The sequence below is a fragment of the Meles meles genome, chromosome 6 (assembly GCF_922984935.1).
Source record: "Meles meles chromosome 6, mMelMel3.1 paternal haplotype, whole genome shotgun sequence".
NCBI lineage: Eukaryota > Metazoa > Chordata > Mammalia > Carnivora > Mustelidae > Meles > Meles meles.
In genome coordinates, this window is record NC_060071.1 from 35,996,147 (window position 1) to 36,012,540 (window position 16,394).

At 48.6% G+C, this 16,394-nt stretch overlaps 1 protein-coding gene across 5 annotated transcripts in view; it reads left to right on the forward strand.

Annotated features, from left to right (window-relative positions):
- The window catches only part of CELF6 (CUGBP Elav-like family member 6), a 30,442-nt gene extending 19,283 nt beyond the window's left edge, over nt 1–11,159 (forward strand). Inside the window, exons 4-13 of one of the 5 annotated variants that reach the window (XM_046009775.1) lie at nt 5,952–6,080; nt 6,180–6,259; nt 6,421–6,564; nt 6,701–6,833; nt 6,917–7,066; nt 7,259–7,321; nt 7,575–7,652; nt 7,739–7,882; nt 8,510–8,665; nt 9,532–11,159. In XM_046009775.1, coding sequence (XP_045865731.1) covers nt 5,952–6,080; nt 6,180–6,259; nt 6,421–6,564; nt 6,701–6,833; nt 6,917–7,066; nt 7,259–7,321; nt 7,575–7,652; nt 7,739–7,882; nt 8,510–8,637 — 1,049 coding nt within the window. In that variant the 3' untranslated portion in view covers nt 8,638–8,665; nt 9,532–11,159. Of the gene's footprint in view, nt 1–5,951; nt 6,081–6,179; nt 6,260–6,420; nt 6,565–6,700; nt 6,834–6,916; nt 7,067–7,258; nt 7,322–7,571; nt 7,653–7,738; nt 7,883–8,509; nt 8,666–9,531 lie in introns of all 5 variants that reach the window. The other 4 variants (XM_046009774.1, XM_046009776.1, XM_046009777.1 and 1 more) reach the window with 4 other exon arrangements.
- Nucleotides 11,160–16,394: the final 5,235 nt, after the last annotated feature.

A 16,394-nucleotide genomic window follows, 5' to 3' on the forward strand; every position in this document is an offset into this window, starting at 1 on the left:
TGTTGTAGCTTGTGTCAGATTTTCCTTTTAAAGGCTGAATAATATCCCATGGTATGTATTTACCACATTTTGTTTATCCATTCATTGTTTGAAAGACATTTGGGTGGCATCCACCTTTTAAGTGTTGTGGATAATGCTACAGTGAATATAAGTGTACAAATATCTCTTTGGGAAAAAAAAGTATCTCTTTGAGACTCTGCTTTCAATTCTTTTGGTTATAATACCCAGAACTGGTATTGCTGGATCATATGATAATCCTATTTTTAATTTTGGAGGGAATTGTCATACTGTTTTCCATAGTGGCTTTACATTCCCACCAGCAGTGCACAAAAGTTTCAATTTCTCCACAGTCTTTCCATCACTTGCATTTTCTTCTTCCCCTCCTCTTCCATCTTCTCCTCCTTCTATATATTTTCTTCTCCTTCTTATTCTTTTTTCCCTCCTTCTCCTTCTTCTTCTTCCCCTCATCACCTTCATCTCCCCCTCCTCCTCTTCCATCTTCCCCTCCTCCTCCTCTTCCTTCTTTTTCTCCTTCTTCAACAGTCATCCTTCTAGTGTAAGGTGATATTACATTGTGATTTTCATTTGTACTTCCTTAATGATTAGTAATATTGAGCATCTTTGCATATGCTTACTGGCCATTTGTATATCTTCTTTGGAGAAATGCTTATTTAAGCCCTTTGCTTACTTTTTAATAGGATGATTTGTTTTCTTGTTTGAGTTGTAGGAACTCTTCATTTTGGATATTACCAGATTTTATTTGGATATTACCAGAAACATGATTTGAAAATATTTTCTTCCATTCTGTAGGTTGTCTTTTCACTGAGTGTGTCTTTTAATTCATGAAGTTTTAAATTTTGATGTAGTCTGGGGTACCCAGGTGACTCAGTGGGCTAAGCCTCGGCCTTTGGCTCCGGCCATGGTCTCAGGGTCCTGGATCGAGCCCCACATTGGGCTCTCTGCTCAGCAGGGAGCCTGCTTCCCTTCTCTCTCTGCTGCCTCTCTTCCTACTTATGATATCTTTCTCTGTCAAATAAATAAATAAAATCTTTAAAAAAATTTTTGATGAGGTTCAGTTTACTTTTGTTGCCTGTGCATTTGGTGTCACATTTAAGAAGTCATTGCCAAATGCAAGGTCATGAGGCCTTTTTCCTGTTTTCTTCTAGGAGTTTTATAGTTTTAGCACTCATGCTTAGGTCTTTGACTCATTTTGTTCATTTTTGTATATGATGCAAAGTAAGGGTCCAACGTCGTCATTTTGCACCCACTTTTTCTCAACACCATTTTCCGAAAAGACTGACATTCTTGGGGCGCCTGGGTGGCTCAGCGGGTTAAAGCCTCTGCATTCGGCTCAGGTCATGATCCCAGGGTCCTGGGATCGAGCCCCGCGTCAGGCTCTCTGCTTGGCTGGGAGCCTGCTTCCTCCTCTCTCTCTCTCTCTGCCTGCCTCTCTGCCTACTTGTGATCTCTATCTGTCAAAAAAATAAATCTTAAAAAAAAAAAAAAAGACTGACATTCTTGTCAAAAATCATTCGACCTATGTGTGAGGGCTTATTTCTGGCTTCTCTCTTCTGTTCCATTGGTCTGCATGTCTTTCTGCCACTGTCACACTGCTCGATTACTGTAGCTTTGTAGTAAGTTTTGAAATCAGAAAGTGAGATGTCCAACTGTCTTCTTTTTCAAGATTGTCTTGACAATGGGTTCTTGAGATTTGATATGAATTTTAGGATGGATTTATCTAGTTCTGCAAAAAATGCCATTGGGATTTTAATAAAAATTGCATTAAATCTGTAGATTTCTTTAGGTAGTAGTGATATCTAACAATATTAAGTCTTTCAGTCCATGAACACAAGATGTCTTGCATCTATTTGTGTCTTTAATTTCCTTCAACAATTTTTTAAAAGATTTTATTTATTGATTTGACAGAGAGAGAGATCACAAGTAGGCAGAGAGGCAGGCAGAGGGAGAGGAGGAAGCAGGCTCCCTGCTGAGCAGAGAGCCCAATGCGGGGCTCGATCCGAGGACCCTGAAATCATGACCTGAGCTGAAGGCAGAGGCTTAACCCACTGGGCCACCCAGATGCCCCAGCAATGTTTTATAGTTTTCAGGATACCAGTCTTTTTGCCTCCTTTTTAAAGTTTATTCCTAAGTATTTTATTCTTTTTGATGCTATTTTAAGTGGAACTGCTTTCTTAATTTCTTTTTCGGATTGTTCATTGCTAGTGTATAGAAACATAACCCATTTTATTTGTTGATTTTGTATTCTACAATTTTGCTGGATTTGTTTATTATTTCCAGCAGTGGTTTTTTGGGAATTAAAGCTCTTCTTGATGTTTATCAGATCAGGCCAGAAGACTCTGTTTGCCCTGGATATTTCTTTATTGACTTTCCCAGGCTTTCTTGGCTCCTTATGCTGGAGTCATTACTAAGAACATCAGGGGAAAGATGCTTTGCTCCATATGCTGCCACCAGCATGATCCCCTGGGTTGGTATTTGGACTGAAAAGTGGATGAGTATTTTTAGGATGTATTTGGTAGTTGGTACCCCAATGCTGAAACTTCATTCCTACACAGTCCCTACAATCATGGCATCCCACCAACAGGAAGGTGAATGAGTATGAGAGGCCTAGAAGCTAGAAACTTGGGCCCCTCGGGAATTCCTTTGAGCCGACTTGAGGTAGAGCCTCTTTTCTTGAACGGCATCTTGGCGCCTTTCCTGAGGAAGAAGGAATGGACTGACTCTGACTCTGATCTCTCAATCCCATCATTTACTACATTAGAATCCCTGACCTATATGACCAGCTGCACAAGGCAGCTTTATGGAGCTGGGCCTCGGGGGCTCAAACAGCTTGGTTTGGGTTTAAAAAAGCATTTGGTAGAAGAGCAAGGCATACACATTAGTTGACAACAGGAGAAGGCAGTTATACCATTCGTCTGTGTTTCTATCCAACTATGTCTCAATTCTATACTAATGCTGTCTTCCAATTCCTTCCACTCCAGGAAGGCTGAGCTCCTTATTTGATATTCCCAGCTTTCTGAGGACCCACCCAGGGGATGATTTTATTCAGAGATTTCTGATCCATTTCTTATAGAATCTTCTCTTTACCTAACTGGTAGAGTTTGAAGTGGAGGAAATTGAATTACCTGGGCTAAATCCCATCATCACCTATTGACCTCAGAACCTCCAGGGCTGTATATTTGGGGGCTAGTCTAGGAGGTCAAGCCTGTACTTCTCTTAGACAGGTCTCCTGAGAAACTTATCCCACCATTTTGGGATCACCTGAAACTCCTGGTCATTGTGACCTTGATCATCCTGTTGCCAAACATTATCAAGCTCCCTGTAAAGTGGCAAAGAGAATACCAGCATTCAAGGTGATACCTGTGAAACAGGCAGTATAGAGCCCAGCCTATAATGCAGGCTTATTTCAATTTCAAATTCTGTATAGCTCAGTAGTCCAGGACCATAGGGTCTGTGACTTTTCATGGAGATTAAAATTCTTGACTGGGCACTGGAAAAGAAGGATCAGAGAATTTCATGGTCTGTGGCATGAGCCTGAACTAACCACCATCAGCGGGAAAGAGCAACAAGAGGAAGGGCAGTTAAAGGATCAGACCACTGTCCACACAAACCTATTTCCTGCCTTGGGGGCTCCATCTCAGTCTTGACATTTCACTTCCTACCTAGGGCTATCTGGATGCTGATCCCCGTGGCATGATATCTTACCTAGGAGCCATCACCATCTTGCAGACCCTATCCAATGACACAGCTGCACTATAAATTAGGGTATTTAAACCCTCTTTAAGCCTTGGGACTCTGGAGGCCAAAGGATCTTCTCTAGTCCCTCTTGGGCCTTTGAGAGACACATGGGCATGCTTTAGAGTCACAGCTCAGAACAATGACACAGTCTTCTGACATTTGATTCCCTGGCCAAATGGGGCCTGTCTTCCAATGTCAAGGCAAAGCCACTAGCAGACTGATGAGGCAATTTTTTCTTTAGCTTTTTGGTTTCCTGAAGAGAGTGAACTTAGATCCCTCTGCCTATACCATGTGGAACTCTATTCATTATCTTTTCAGTCAGTGGTTTTAAAAGGACTTTCCTTGCAACCCCCTCTAGGTGGTACTAGGAGAAGATGAAGTAAAAGGAACTTCAGCCCCAACCCCACACCCCACCTTTCTGGTTTCAGTCAGAGCAGTTCTATTTGTCGCTCATTTTTTAGCTTCATCCTAATATTTTTGTTAGAACAACAGATTCCACAGCTTTTTTAAAAGGTTGGGAAACCAGTGATCTGTTCCAAAAGCACTATTTTGTGGCTAACATTCCCAGAAGTGAAGGACACTCACCGACTGTGTCTCGCCACATCAGACCGGCACTTCCTCTAAGATTCCAGCCACAAGTACATTACATATCCCTTCCCCCTTGAGATCACTAAGCAGTAGTCCCCCGGAGAGGAGGCAGGATTCTGTTGAAACATATTCTGTCCATCCCATTTAACTACAGCCCCCACCCTCCTCACAGACACAGCACTGACAGACACTTTAGGGTCCCTGGGCAGCCTAGGCTGAATCCCACACCATCCAGATAAAATCTGGACACTTACATAATAACACTACTGGAAAGTCCGTCCACTGCTAACTCCAGGCAGTCTGTTCTTCCTTTTCTTTGCCACCCAGGCTTCAGTCTATGACCCTCACCAGCCTTGTCTTCCTTGGACTCAGGATCCAAGGATCCCCACTGGCCTAGCCAAAATTGTCAAGGAGTAAAGGAGTTTAGGATGGGTTTTCTTGGGCTCCAGGATCTGAAGGTGAAGCCTGAAACCAGATTCTCACCGGCTCCTCTTCCCACTTCTGTTGCCTGCATGAAGCCACATCCTATTTCAGAGATTTATGTTGGTGCAGAAAGGAGCAGGATTTGACACCAGGCCCTGTGACATGGACCCCTCTATCCGGGGTTCCTGGACAGTCTCCTGAGGCCCAACTTGCTAGAAGTGTGGCTAAGCCCTGGTTTCCAGTCCCAGCTCTCCAGTTTTCTCCAAGGAACACTCTCCCAGAGGAAGAGAGAACAAAGGGATGGATCAGACTTGTTCTAAGGGGCCATCCAAGTCTACAGGCAGAACTTGTCCTTCCATAGTGGGAACACCTGGGGAAGGAGATGGGCAGAGCACAAGGGAAGGCAGAAAGAAGGCAGAAGGGCTCACTGAAGGCCCTGGAAGCTCAGTTAGGGAATGAAGCAGTGGAGATGGGAGTTAAGGAAAGGGGTCAAGGGCTTAGCGATTGTAGGGGGAGAAATGCTAATGTTGGAGGCTCAGGAACCCAAGCTTCCTGCCCTCTTTAGGCCTTTGGGAGGAGCACCCAAGTTGAGTGTTGTACTAGGCTTAGAGATTCATCATTCTCAGTGCTCAACATCTGGGAATGAGGCAGTACAATGAGACAACTGTTTTCTGTGCTGTTTTTTTGGTCACAGAGCCTTCCTTGATTTGAGCAGGAAGGGGCATTGATGGTGCTGCCATCAGCCTGACTAGCAAAGGTGTGCTTTTTTTCTCCGAATTCAATCTGAATACAAAGTCCTTCTCTTAGGATACCACCCCCCCCCCAGGGCTAAAATGGTCCAAAATTGCCTTTCCCAAACTTTCAGAACAGAAAGCTCAAAAATACAAAAGCTGCATATGGGGCTGTACCCAACCAAAGACATCACTGAATCACTTTCCATAAGAGCAGCAATCAGTCTTTCTTTTCTTTCCCAAGACCCAGGTTTTCATGGTGGATCTGGGTTGAGTTCTTTTCCTCCAGATCTGTCTATAGATCATCCTGTTCCTCAAAGAAACCCAACGTTATAGCCCCAGGGCCTTCTTACTCCCTATACCTCTTCCCAGAGCTCGACTGGGGTAAGCTATCTTAAGAAGGTAGTCCAAGAGGACTTAGGGTCTCCAGATCACTCCTGGATTTGTCCCCAGAGGACCGAAAGCTGTTTGTGGGGATGCTGGGGAAGCAGCAGGGTGAGGAGGACGTCAGACGCCTGTTCCAGCCCTTTGGCCATATCGAGGAGTGCACCGTCTTGCGAAGCCCTGATGGCACCAGTAAAGGTGACTTGAGCTGACTCTGGGATTTCCTGACTCATTCTGGGCCGCATGACCCTTTGGCCCCTGTGGCCTGAGCCACCCAATCCTTCTATTCTGCCCCAGGCTGTGCCTTTGTGAAGTTCGGGAGTCAGGGGGAAGCTCAGGCAGCTATCCAGAGTCTGCATGGCAGCCGGACCATGGCGGTGAGGGCGGGCACCGGGGGCCCAGGGTGAGGCCAGTGGGGTGGGGACGGGCTTTTTTCCTCCCCACGTGCGATCAGTGCCCCAGCAAAGAGCCTGGTGAGCGAAGCGCTTGGCCTACTGGGGTCTGGACTGGTCACGGCGGCCTCCCCTGCCCTACCCAGGGCGCCTCGTCCAGCCTCGTGGTCAAACTGGCGGACACGGACCGGGAGCGCGCGCTACGGCGGATGCAGCAGATGGCCGGCCAGCTGGGCGCCTTCCACCCCGCACCGCTGCCGCTGGGGGCGTGCGGAGCCTACACCACCGCGGTAGGTGCCTGACACCAACCCCTGCTCCCGCTCCCGGGAGAGGGGCCTGTGTGCGCCTGTGGGCCCGCCCCTAGGAGGCCGGGGGCCGGGGCACCTGCCCACCGCTGGTCCTACACACCTTTCTTCCCTTCCAAAGATCCTGCAGCACCAGGCGGCCCTGCTAGCAGCGGCACAGGGCCCAGGCCTAGGCCCGGTGGCTGCAGTGGCGGCCCAGATGCAGCACGTGGCGGCTTTCAGCCTGGTGGCCGCGCCGCTGTTGCCCGCCGCAGGTACTGTGCTCAGGGGCTGGGCGGCGGCTGGGACCCCGCAAGGCAGGGCTATGGCCTGACTCTCCGACCTCCTCTGCCTCCAGCAGCCAGCTCCCCGCCTGGTGGTGGCCCGGGCTCGCTTCCGGGTCTGCCAGCGCCCATCGGGGTCAATGGATTTGGCCCCCTGACTCCCCAGACCAACGGGCAGCCGGGCTCTGACAGTCTCTACAATAACGGGCTCTCCCCTTACCCAGGTGGGCCCTCCGCTCCGCCCAAATCTCCCCGAAATGGAGTGGGGAGCGGGGGGGGGGGGGTGGGGGTGGGGGGGGGAGGAGGCGGCTACGGCCTTGGGAAGGGACTCCTCTTTCCCTGCTGCCTCTCACAACGTCGCTCCACCTCCCCACCCGCCTGCCTTCACCGTGGGCCCCGCGCCCCTCTCTCCCCAGCCCAGAGCCCTGGTGTGGCTGACCCCCTGCAGCAGGCCTACGCTGGGATGCACCACTACGCAGGTTTCACTTGGCGCTACGCGGCCTGGGGGGTTTGAAGGGCCCCAGAAAGGAATAGGGAGATTTGGGTGGGGTGGTTAGGCTCTCTTTGAGTCGACCCTCCCATCCCCCCACCCCTGGGCCCAGAATGACTTCTCTAAGGAGAATTACTTGGACTGGGTTGAATTGGTCCAAGGTGGCCAGGCAAATGCGGACATGCTTGGTTGGGGGATGGCTTCTGGGGGTCACTGCCCACTCCCACCTCTGTCTCCAGCAGCCTACCCATCGGCCTACGCCCCAGTGAGCACAGCTTTTCCCCAGCAGTCTTCAGCCCTGCCCCAGCAGCAAAGAGAAGGTGAGGGACAAGGGGCTGGAGATCAGCACCTGGTGGGGCTCTGCTCAGGGTCCCTCCCCTGAACCAGTCTGTTGCTCTTCCTGCAGGCCCAGAAGGCTGTAACCTCTTCATCTATCACCTGCCTCAGGAGTTTGGTGATGCAGAACTCATACAGACATTCCTGCCCTTTGGAGCTGTTGTGTCTGCCAAAGTCTTTGTGGACCGAGCCACCAACCAGAGCAAATGCTTCGGTGAGCTGAGCCCCATCCATGGGCCTCTCCCACTCCTAACTTTGAGATTCACTGCAGACCCTAAGCGTGTCTGTCCATAAGTCAATGGCTCCCAGAGACTGAGTGTATGGCAAAAAGCAGGCTCAAAGACCAGTGACTGGACTAAGCCCAGCCCAAGTACAAGTCTATTTCAGGTTCACCCAGAAAAGTCAGGTGTCTGGAAGACGTTCAAGCAGGTCAGGCTTCAGAGTCTAGAAGGGCAGGAAGAGTAGGAATCTGAGGTGAAAGATCCCCTCCAATCCTAGCTGCAGTTTAGAGGACCAGAATGGGGGCTGTAGAGGGAGAGAATACAACCGCTGCCAGGGAAAGAGGGAAACACTCCAACCAGTACACTCCTCACCCCAATACGCACTCTCAGAATTGCCTCCTGTTCTTCCAAGAATTACACCTATAGGAGACTTAGGCCATTTGCCTATGTAAGTATGACTGTGTGTTTGTGTGTGTGCGGGTGCACGTGCAAACAATGAAGGTTGTAAGGGTATATGTTTGGAACTGGCCTGAGGGGACACGGACAGAGCGGGCTGGTCAGAGAGAAGGGAGGCCCTGCCAGGCTAAGTTTCCAGCTGACCTCTCTGCCCACACCCCTAGGGTTTGTTAGCTTTGACAATCCAACCAGTGCCCAGACAGCTATTCAGGCCATGAATGGCTTTCAAATTGGCATGAAGAGGCTGAAGGTCCAGCTAAAGAGGCCCAAGGATGCCAATCGGCCTTACTGATCTTCTCTCACTGACCAGCCACAGAAAGGTAAGTCCAGGGGTGGACCCTGGGCAGATGGGGCCCGAGTGATGGAGCCCCTGTCAGCTTTGATGTTTCTTTTGAGATGTTAGGAGCACCCACCTCTGAAAAAGTCTGGGAGAGAAGAGCTGGAAGTTAAGGAGGGATCCTCAGTTGGAGACTTTGTGTTTCTCCTTTGGTCCAAGGATGGAGATAAATTCGACACCGTCCTGCCCCCACAGTCTGGGCAAGACAGTTACGGCAAGATCTAACTAGTTAGTTCTCCTCCAGAGGTGGCCACAGCGGGGAGTAGAGAAGCTGTGTGTGGGGAAGGGCAGGGGGTGGAGAACAAGACCAGAATAGTTGTGAAGGCTCATGAGTTGAGACTTTATCCTGAAGATGGTAGGGAACCATCTGGGGAGTTTAAGCAAAGCGGGGATAAGATGCAGGGGCTGGGCTATTGGCAGAGAACCTGGAGATGAGGATACAAGCAAATAAGCTAAAGAAGCAGGATCTGCAGGGCCGGGGGGGGTGATGGGGAGAGAGATGACAAGCTCCCTTAGGTTTCTGGCAGGGCCAGCTGCCTGCACCTTCTAGAGATTTGCCATCTCCAGAGGTCCACGTGGCCCGGCCTCACTGACGCTACCCCGGGGAGCCCTTTAGGGAGGCTGAGGGGCTGGGGTCATCTTCCCCAGAGGCCCCAAGGTCACTTCAGTGGACCAGGCAACTGCCTTGACCCTGCAGCAGCTCTGTTCCTCAGGAAGAGAGGTCGAGCCACTCACCGGCAATGTCATTGCTGGGGCAAGCAGCTCTTCTTGTCTTGCCTGCCAGAGTGAGTTTTGCCTTTTCTTAATTTTCTCTTTCCTCTGTCCTAATCAACAAATCCCCAACAACAGAAACTGAAGAGTGAGAAGAAAGGAAAGGAAAAGCACAGAAATGCTTGAGCAGCCCTTCCTGAAGGAGCAGCCACGGATGGAGGTGGATCGGACCCCAGGCCGGCGCCTGGGGCTCAGGCCACATTAAGGATCGTTTTCATCAAGTGGGTTGTCCCGTGCCTGTGGCTTAGAGCACAGGCTGGCAAGGCAGCTGGGGCTGGCTGAGGACTGACTGTCTAGGGGAACCAGCAGAGGGCCTTGGGGGTGCCAAGGGCTTCTCTGCAAGGGAAGCCCAGATTTACTTCTTTCAAAATCATATCATTCCTTAGAGTTTAGGGACCAAAGGACTATTGCTTTTTTAAGAATATAAATATATCTATATAAATTAAAAGAAGGAAACAGAAAATAAAAACAAAAGGAAAAAAACCACAAGAGAAACAAAAAGACAGTATAGAGTCTCATACAAGTTGCCTTTAAATATCCCTAGGAGACAGGGTGAAGGAGATCCATAAAAGCCCAGCCTAGGCAGAGGAAGGCTGTGGAAAGAGTGTTCTGTGTCTCATTCCCTCTTAAATTGTCCCCCCTCCCCACCTTTTTAAAATAATGAAGGACTTAACGTCTAGGGGTAGGCTCCCATGCAGGCAACAAAGAGGGTTATGGAAGCAGGGAACCCACAATCCCCAAACTCAGAGAATATCCCTGAAGCCAGGAGGAGCTCTGGCCTGCCCTGGCCTTTGCCATCCCAAGGGGCCCACTGGCCAGCAGGAGTGTCCTTGACAGCCTTTTCCGTGGAACCACTGCTTCCCCAGACAGGAAGAAAGAGGGAGTTTTAACCACCCCAGGATTTCCCTTCCCCATCTGGATAGACAGAGGCCCTGCCTCTGGCTGAGCCGAGACACCTCCTGTTTCCCCTCACCTTGAGCCAGCCCCAGTGTCCCCTTGCTCCAGGCCACCTTCTGTCTCCAAGTCTATGTTTGCCCACCTGTAAAGCAGATTCAGGATATACCTAGAGGGCTGTGACAACAGACTTGGAAGATTTGCTACTGTATATACTGCCATTGAGAAGGGGATCATTTTCAATATGTAGAAGCTTCAGAATTTAGAGGTCCCTCTTTACCCAGGACCTGGGAGGGAAGTAGATGTTTTGCCAAAATATTTCTTCATTCCTTTAAAAAGTACATCTTTCCTATGCAAGAGTGTCTCACATGTGCTTATCCAAGGTGCTTCTAGATGGTGAGCAGTGTTCAGCTTAGAAGTGGTGTGTGCTCTGTCTGTCTTTGTCTCTCTGTTGTATTCAGTGGGTGCCATATAAAACTGATCAATGGTGGTGCTTCCTGCCTGCTTCTGTGAGATGGGCAAAAGATGCAGCTTAGAACACCATGACTCACCTTGCCTTGGTCAGCCTGTCCTGGGCCTGTAGGGCCTTGCACATATTTTCCCCGGGAGGTTAATTTCCCCTCCACCTCACAGACATGGATCAAAGTAGTATGGGGCCCCAGCTGTGTGGTGGGCACTCGGATCCCCAGATGTCGCTGAGGCTGGAGGCCTCTGATTTGCTATCACATCAGATAGTAAAGGAAAGGATGTGGGGGTGGGGTTGGAGGGTTCCTCCTTCATAACAGTTTCTAAGAAAACTTGTTCCCACCTGTTCCTCTGTCTTTGACTCGTTTTTGGAGGGAATGGGATGAAAAATAGATATGGTAATGACATCACCAGGTAAGGTGTAATGTGTATCAACAAATTATTTCCAATCCAGAGGGGAAACAGTGTGGAGGGCATCATTACACCAGCACAATGCTGACACCTAGACTGATCACCCTGGACACAGGACATGTGAAGTACCCATGCCTTCAAACAGATACTCACATGGTGGCAAAGAGGCCTTTCACTGCTAGGTGCTAAGCACTTTGCTAGGAGCTGGGGCTCAGGCATGTGATACATGCCCAGAGTTAGTGGGAAAGACAGACCAGTTAGGTAGTTATAATCCAAGGCCTCACAGGGTCTACAATCACAAGCAGAAGAGTATCTAATTCAGACTCAAATAGAAAGGGAGGTAGGAGAAAGATTTCGTAAAGGAGTTTAAGGAGAAAAGGGTCTTCAAGGAGGCATTGGGACTTTGATCAAAGCTGTTTGGACAGCTGCACCATTTTGATAAGTTACCTTTATTACCAAGAAATAATAATGATTACCATGTATTCCGTGCCAATTATGTGGGAGAAAATGGGGATGAAGACATCTCCACCCGGATCCTTAACTCATTACCAAGTCATATCAAGACACTTGAACCAAAATGGCACTTCGCATTTTGCTTCATGGTTAGGGACTGATAAACTTTGTGCCAAGGCTGCAGAGGGCGGCAGGGTCTGGATCAGGGGCTGGCAAACTGTGGCCTGTGGGCAAATCTGGCCTGCAACCTGTTTTGTATGGCCTACAAACTAAGAACGGTTTCACGTTTTTTTAAAGGGATCTGAAAATAAAACAAAGAAACAATGAGTATGACACAGAGACTGTATCTGCCCCCACAAAACTAAAATATTTATCTAGTCCTTTAGACAAAAAGTTTGCTGACCCCTATAAGATCATGCAGGATGTGTACAATACCCAATGAGTTTGAACAATATAGTGTTTGTGTCTCTGTTGTATGTGCATGTATTAGTCTGAATTCTTTCAGTTGCAAGTATCAAACTCCCAACTCAAACATGTTTAATCCAGTAGGAAATTAACTGGCTTACACAACTGATAGACCAAAGGATGGGTCTGCTGTCATGCGTGGCTGGATCTAGGGGTTCAGTTGATGATGTCTCCCATCCCTTGGCTCTGCATCCTTCTATATGTCAGACTCACTAGTTCTAGCTCTAAAGTCCTAGAGAGGACTTTGGTCACAATGGACACATGCCTATGCCTAGGGTGGAAGAGTAGGCCACCATAATTGACAACTTCTCCAGGATTGCGTGGAGGGGAGAAATGGGTCCCCAAACAAAGGGATGATGGGTAAATAAGCAATATGAATCTACTGTATCCCACCCCTTTATTGCTCAGCAGCTACCTATATTTTTCTTGACAAACCTACATTTTCAAAAATGTGCCTGCCCAACAGTGAAATGATCCTAGGCCCAACAATGTGAGACAAAACAGAATCATGTCCAATTGCTTTACTGAACTCTCAGTCCAGGGTCCCTTTGTGATGTGCAATTCTTGATCAGGTCTGGATATAACTTATGATTTTATAATCTATGACTAAAAGATCGATTTAGCTACCCCTGCATAACCAATATGAAATGGGAGGGGGAATAGGATAAGTCTTTTTTTTTAAGATTATTTATTTATTTATTTGACAGAGAGAGAGAGAGAGAGAGATCACAAGTAGGCAGAGAGGCGGGGGGGGGGGGGGTAGGCTCCCTGCTCAGCAGAGAGCCCGATGCAGGGCTCGAACCCAGGACTGTGAGACCATGACCTGAGCTGAAGGCAGAGGTTTAACCCACTGAGCCACCCAGGCGCCCCAAGTTTTTTTTTTGTTGTTTTTTTTTAAAGAAAGAAATCCTTCATTTGGAATAGGGGAGAAGAAAAAACAATGGTCACTAACCTATAGCATATAGTACATCGTTCTAGGCAGTGGAACGAGTTTCTTGGTTAGCAAAATTGATTGCTTTTAGTCCTTTCCCCTGGGAAGTATCTCTTATTATCCAATGTCGTTCATGGAAATCCCTCAGAGGATGCTCCTTCTGGAATAGAAACATTCTTCTTCCCTTTGGGAATGGTTTCAGACCCAAAGACTGCCTTAGAAATTATGCATTCCCAGAGCCCTGTATGCCAGGGGTGAGGATTCTCTGGTGATACAATTCCTTTCAAACCAATTGATTTTATTCCTAGGCCCTCTGTGAGCTAGTAACCATCATCAAGAATCAGAATCCTTGTCCTTGAACCTGGATCAGGCCCTTGTTGTTTCTGTTTTTTAGCAATAGGTCACACTTTGCCTGTTCCCCTCCCCCTCAGCTTCATGGCTTCCACAATGGTCTGTCTATGGTGATAAGTCAATCTTAATCTGCTCGGTGTGCCCCCAAAGAAACATTATTCAACACTTGGCTGGCTGGTGCTCTAGTAGCTCTGACCAGATAGTCGAAATCCCTGAGTGGTACTGGCTCCTATGCCTCAGACCCAAGGAGATGCTTGGGATAGGAGTGAGGCAGCTGGACAAGCACTTATTTGGGCCAACCTGCAGCTTGCTCCATTCCCAGCCCCCTGGCCATGGTCTATTATTACCCTGAGGCCACATCACTAAAGCAGTCCTACGAGGAGTCTGTGGATATTGAATTCGTGGGCCCTCTGAGAACTGGTATCACTTGGAGACTGTGGGCAGGATCTTCGGCCTTTGGCAGGGCCTCTGGCATGTCTTTCTTCCTGGGTGCAGCCTGGGTATCTTAGATGTAGGAAGAAAAGCCCTCTAGTCTGAGATGGGATGAATGATCTCTGACACTGGAAACAGTTCTGAATCCACTGTGTGCTCTGACCAGACCTGCAGTCTCGCCTCTGCCTCAGTGGAGCATGGAATGCCCTCCCAGAGAAGTGCTAAGGACACAGAGGTCACAGGATCTTTCTCGATAATTTCCAGCTTCTGTTGTGATCTTTGGGCCTCTACTGTTCTGACCTCAACTGCCCGCATCACGACACAGCCAAATCCAGCAGGGACTCAGGTGTTTTTGGCCTCTGGGCCTCCCCTCACAGCCCGTATATGTATACAATGATGTCACACAACCTTGTGTTTTTCAGAGAACCAGTGAGGGAGAAACCTCATAGGCGCAGGGAGTTCAGAGCCAACACAGTAGCTGCCCTTCCAGGCTGAGCCATGTGGGGGTCCACAAATGGGTGATCAAATCTGTGCCAAGCACAAACTTGGAAAGGGCTGAGAGCCACCCTTTCTCTCCCTAGCCCTGGTTCTACACACTGCTCTCCGCGCTCTCCACCCTCCAGCAGCCTGGGCTGATCAGAGCCTTTGACTGCCTGGCCATCTGTAGAGGAGGTTTTGAACTTCCAGGCTCTGGCACCCTGCCTTCAAGATGCCTAAGAGCAGAGACCTAGAAGGCTGCAAGCCTGGGTCTGACTTTTCCCAAGGGAAGTAAGTATTAGGTGCCCAGGAGAAAATGCAGGGAAGCACGAAGACAGCCTGTGAAATGAGTCTCAGCTTCCCCTATGGAGTAGGTTAGAAATGGCCCAACTTCCCTCCCCATCCCTGCCCCCCTGCCCACAACCTTGGCTCTGGGCTCCTGATAGCAAGCCAGCAGTCTGGGCTAGATGCTCTGCATTTGAGCAGGCAATCTGCTGTGCCCACAGGACCTTTTGCTCTCTCACTCTTGGGGCTCAATGTGGGGACAGAGACTTTGATTGTGGTTCCATGTCTTAGCCAAAGTATCCAGAAACAGCCTCTGAGGCAAGGGTTATGGTGCTCGCACTGTCTGGGGAGAGGGAAGCACAGGGTGGTAACAGGGAGGAGAGCATGAGTCAGGAAAGATGTGAAGTGATGACATCTTCACAGGAGCCATGAGGAGAGAACAGGTCACGTGACAGTGTTGTTTGCTAAGCACATGGTGCTTGCAAGGAGAAACCACTTTGGAACAGTCTGCCAAGGGAGAATTGAGAGGGAATTTAGCCATCTGTTTTCCTCTTCATTTCCGTTTCCCACTGACCAAGGTGCATGCCCCAGAGAGCTACCTCCACTGTACTTCAGAGTTCCATCGTTTGCCTCCAGGTGACTGCTTGGAAAGCTAGATCCCACGGCCCACCATGTGGCATCTCCACTACAGAGGAGGAAGTGAAGGGGCTTTCTGGCATAAGTGGGGATTTAAATTCAAGAAGGCACATGAGGTTTGTGACCTATATATCCTACATTTCCCCACAGCATTCACAGCCAATATCCCCAGGCACCAGAATCCCCAGCACTGTCTGAATTCTAAGTGAAATAAATATACATATATTTTTAATTTGGGAGAAAAAAAGATGCATTCAGGTGTGGTGTGGAGGATTAGACTTTTTCTCTGGAATTTCTCAGGCCATAAGCTCCAGTATCTCCTGTTAGATGTCCCATATCTATCCCTTTCTTTTCACTTACTTAAGCTTGAGGAAGAGGATCTGGCTTTTATAAACTGTAAGATGTGTGATGACCCTTGGCAGCCTAGCTTGCTGGCCACAGGCAGAAAGGGCAACTCTGAACAAAGCTGGGTATAATTCTGGTTCTGCCAGCATGGAAGTGAGCTGAACTGCAGGACCTTAATGAAAATGTTAAGAGGCCAGCCCACTTCAACATCCAGACATGTTTCCAGTGTGTCCCCGAGATCTCCATCTAGGATGGATACATGACCCAAATCTGAAGATAAAATAGAAGACCATTTAACCAGCTAATTTGATATCACATAACAGGGATTTCCAACTTCCCAGCCAAGGACTGTCAGATCTCCACTATCCCCATTTCACGGCGGTTGTACCATTCTACAGTCTGCACATCCCACTCCATTTTTGTATTAGAACTGGTTGGGTGACAGGTGATAGAAACCAATACAAATCCGCAAAAGGAACTGAGAGGTGTAGTGGTATTACTGACTTTAGGCAGGGCTGAATTCAAGGGCTCAGTTAAATGTTACCAGCTAACCCTCACTTCATCTCTCCGGGCTCTGTTTCTCTTTGTACCTTGGTCCCATTTTCTTTCCTGCCACAGACACACTTTCTCCATGTGGCAGAGAGAGCCGGATGCCAGCAGCTTCAATCTCATATGCTCCTAGCACCATAGCCTTAAAAACAAGAGAGCTTTGAAGAGAAAACCGATTGGCTCTACTAAGATCACAAACTCAGGTCTAAACTAATCACTTAGGGCAGGGTGATGGATTCCCTTGCCT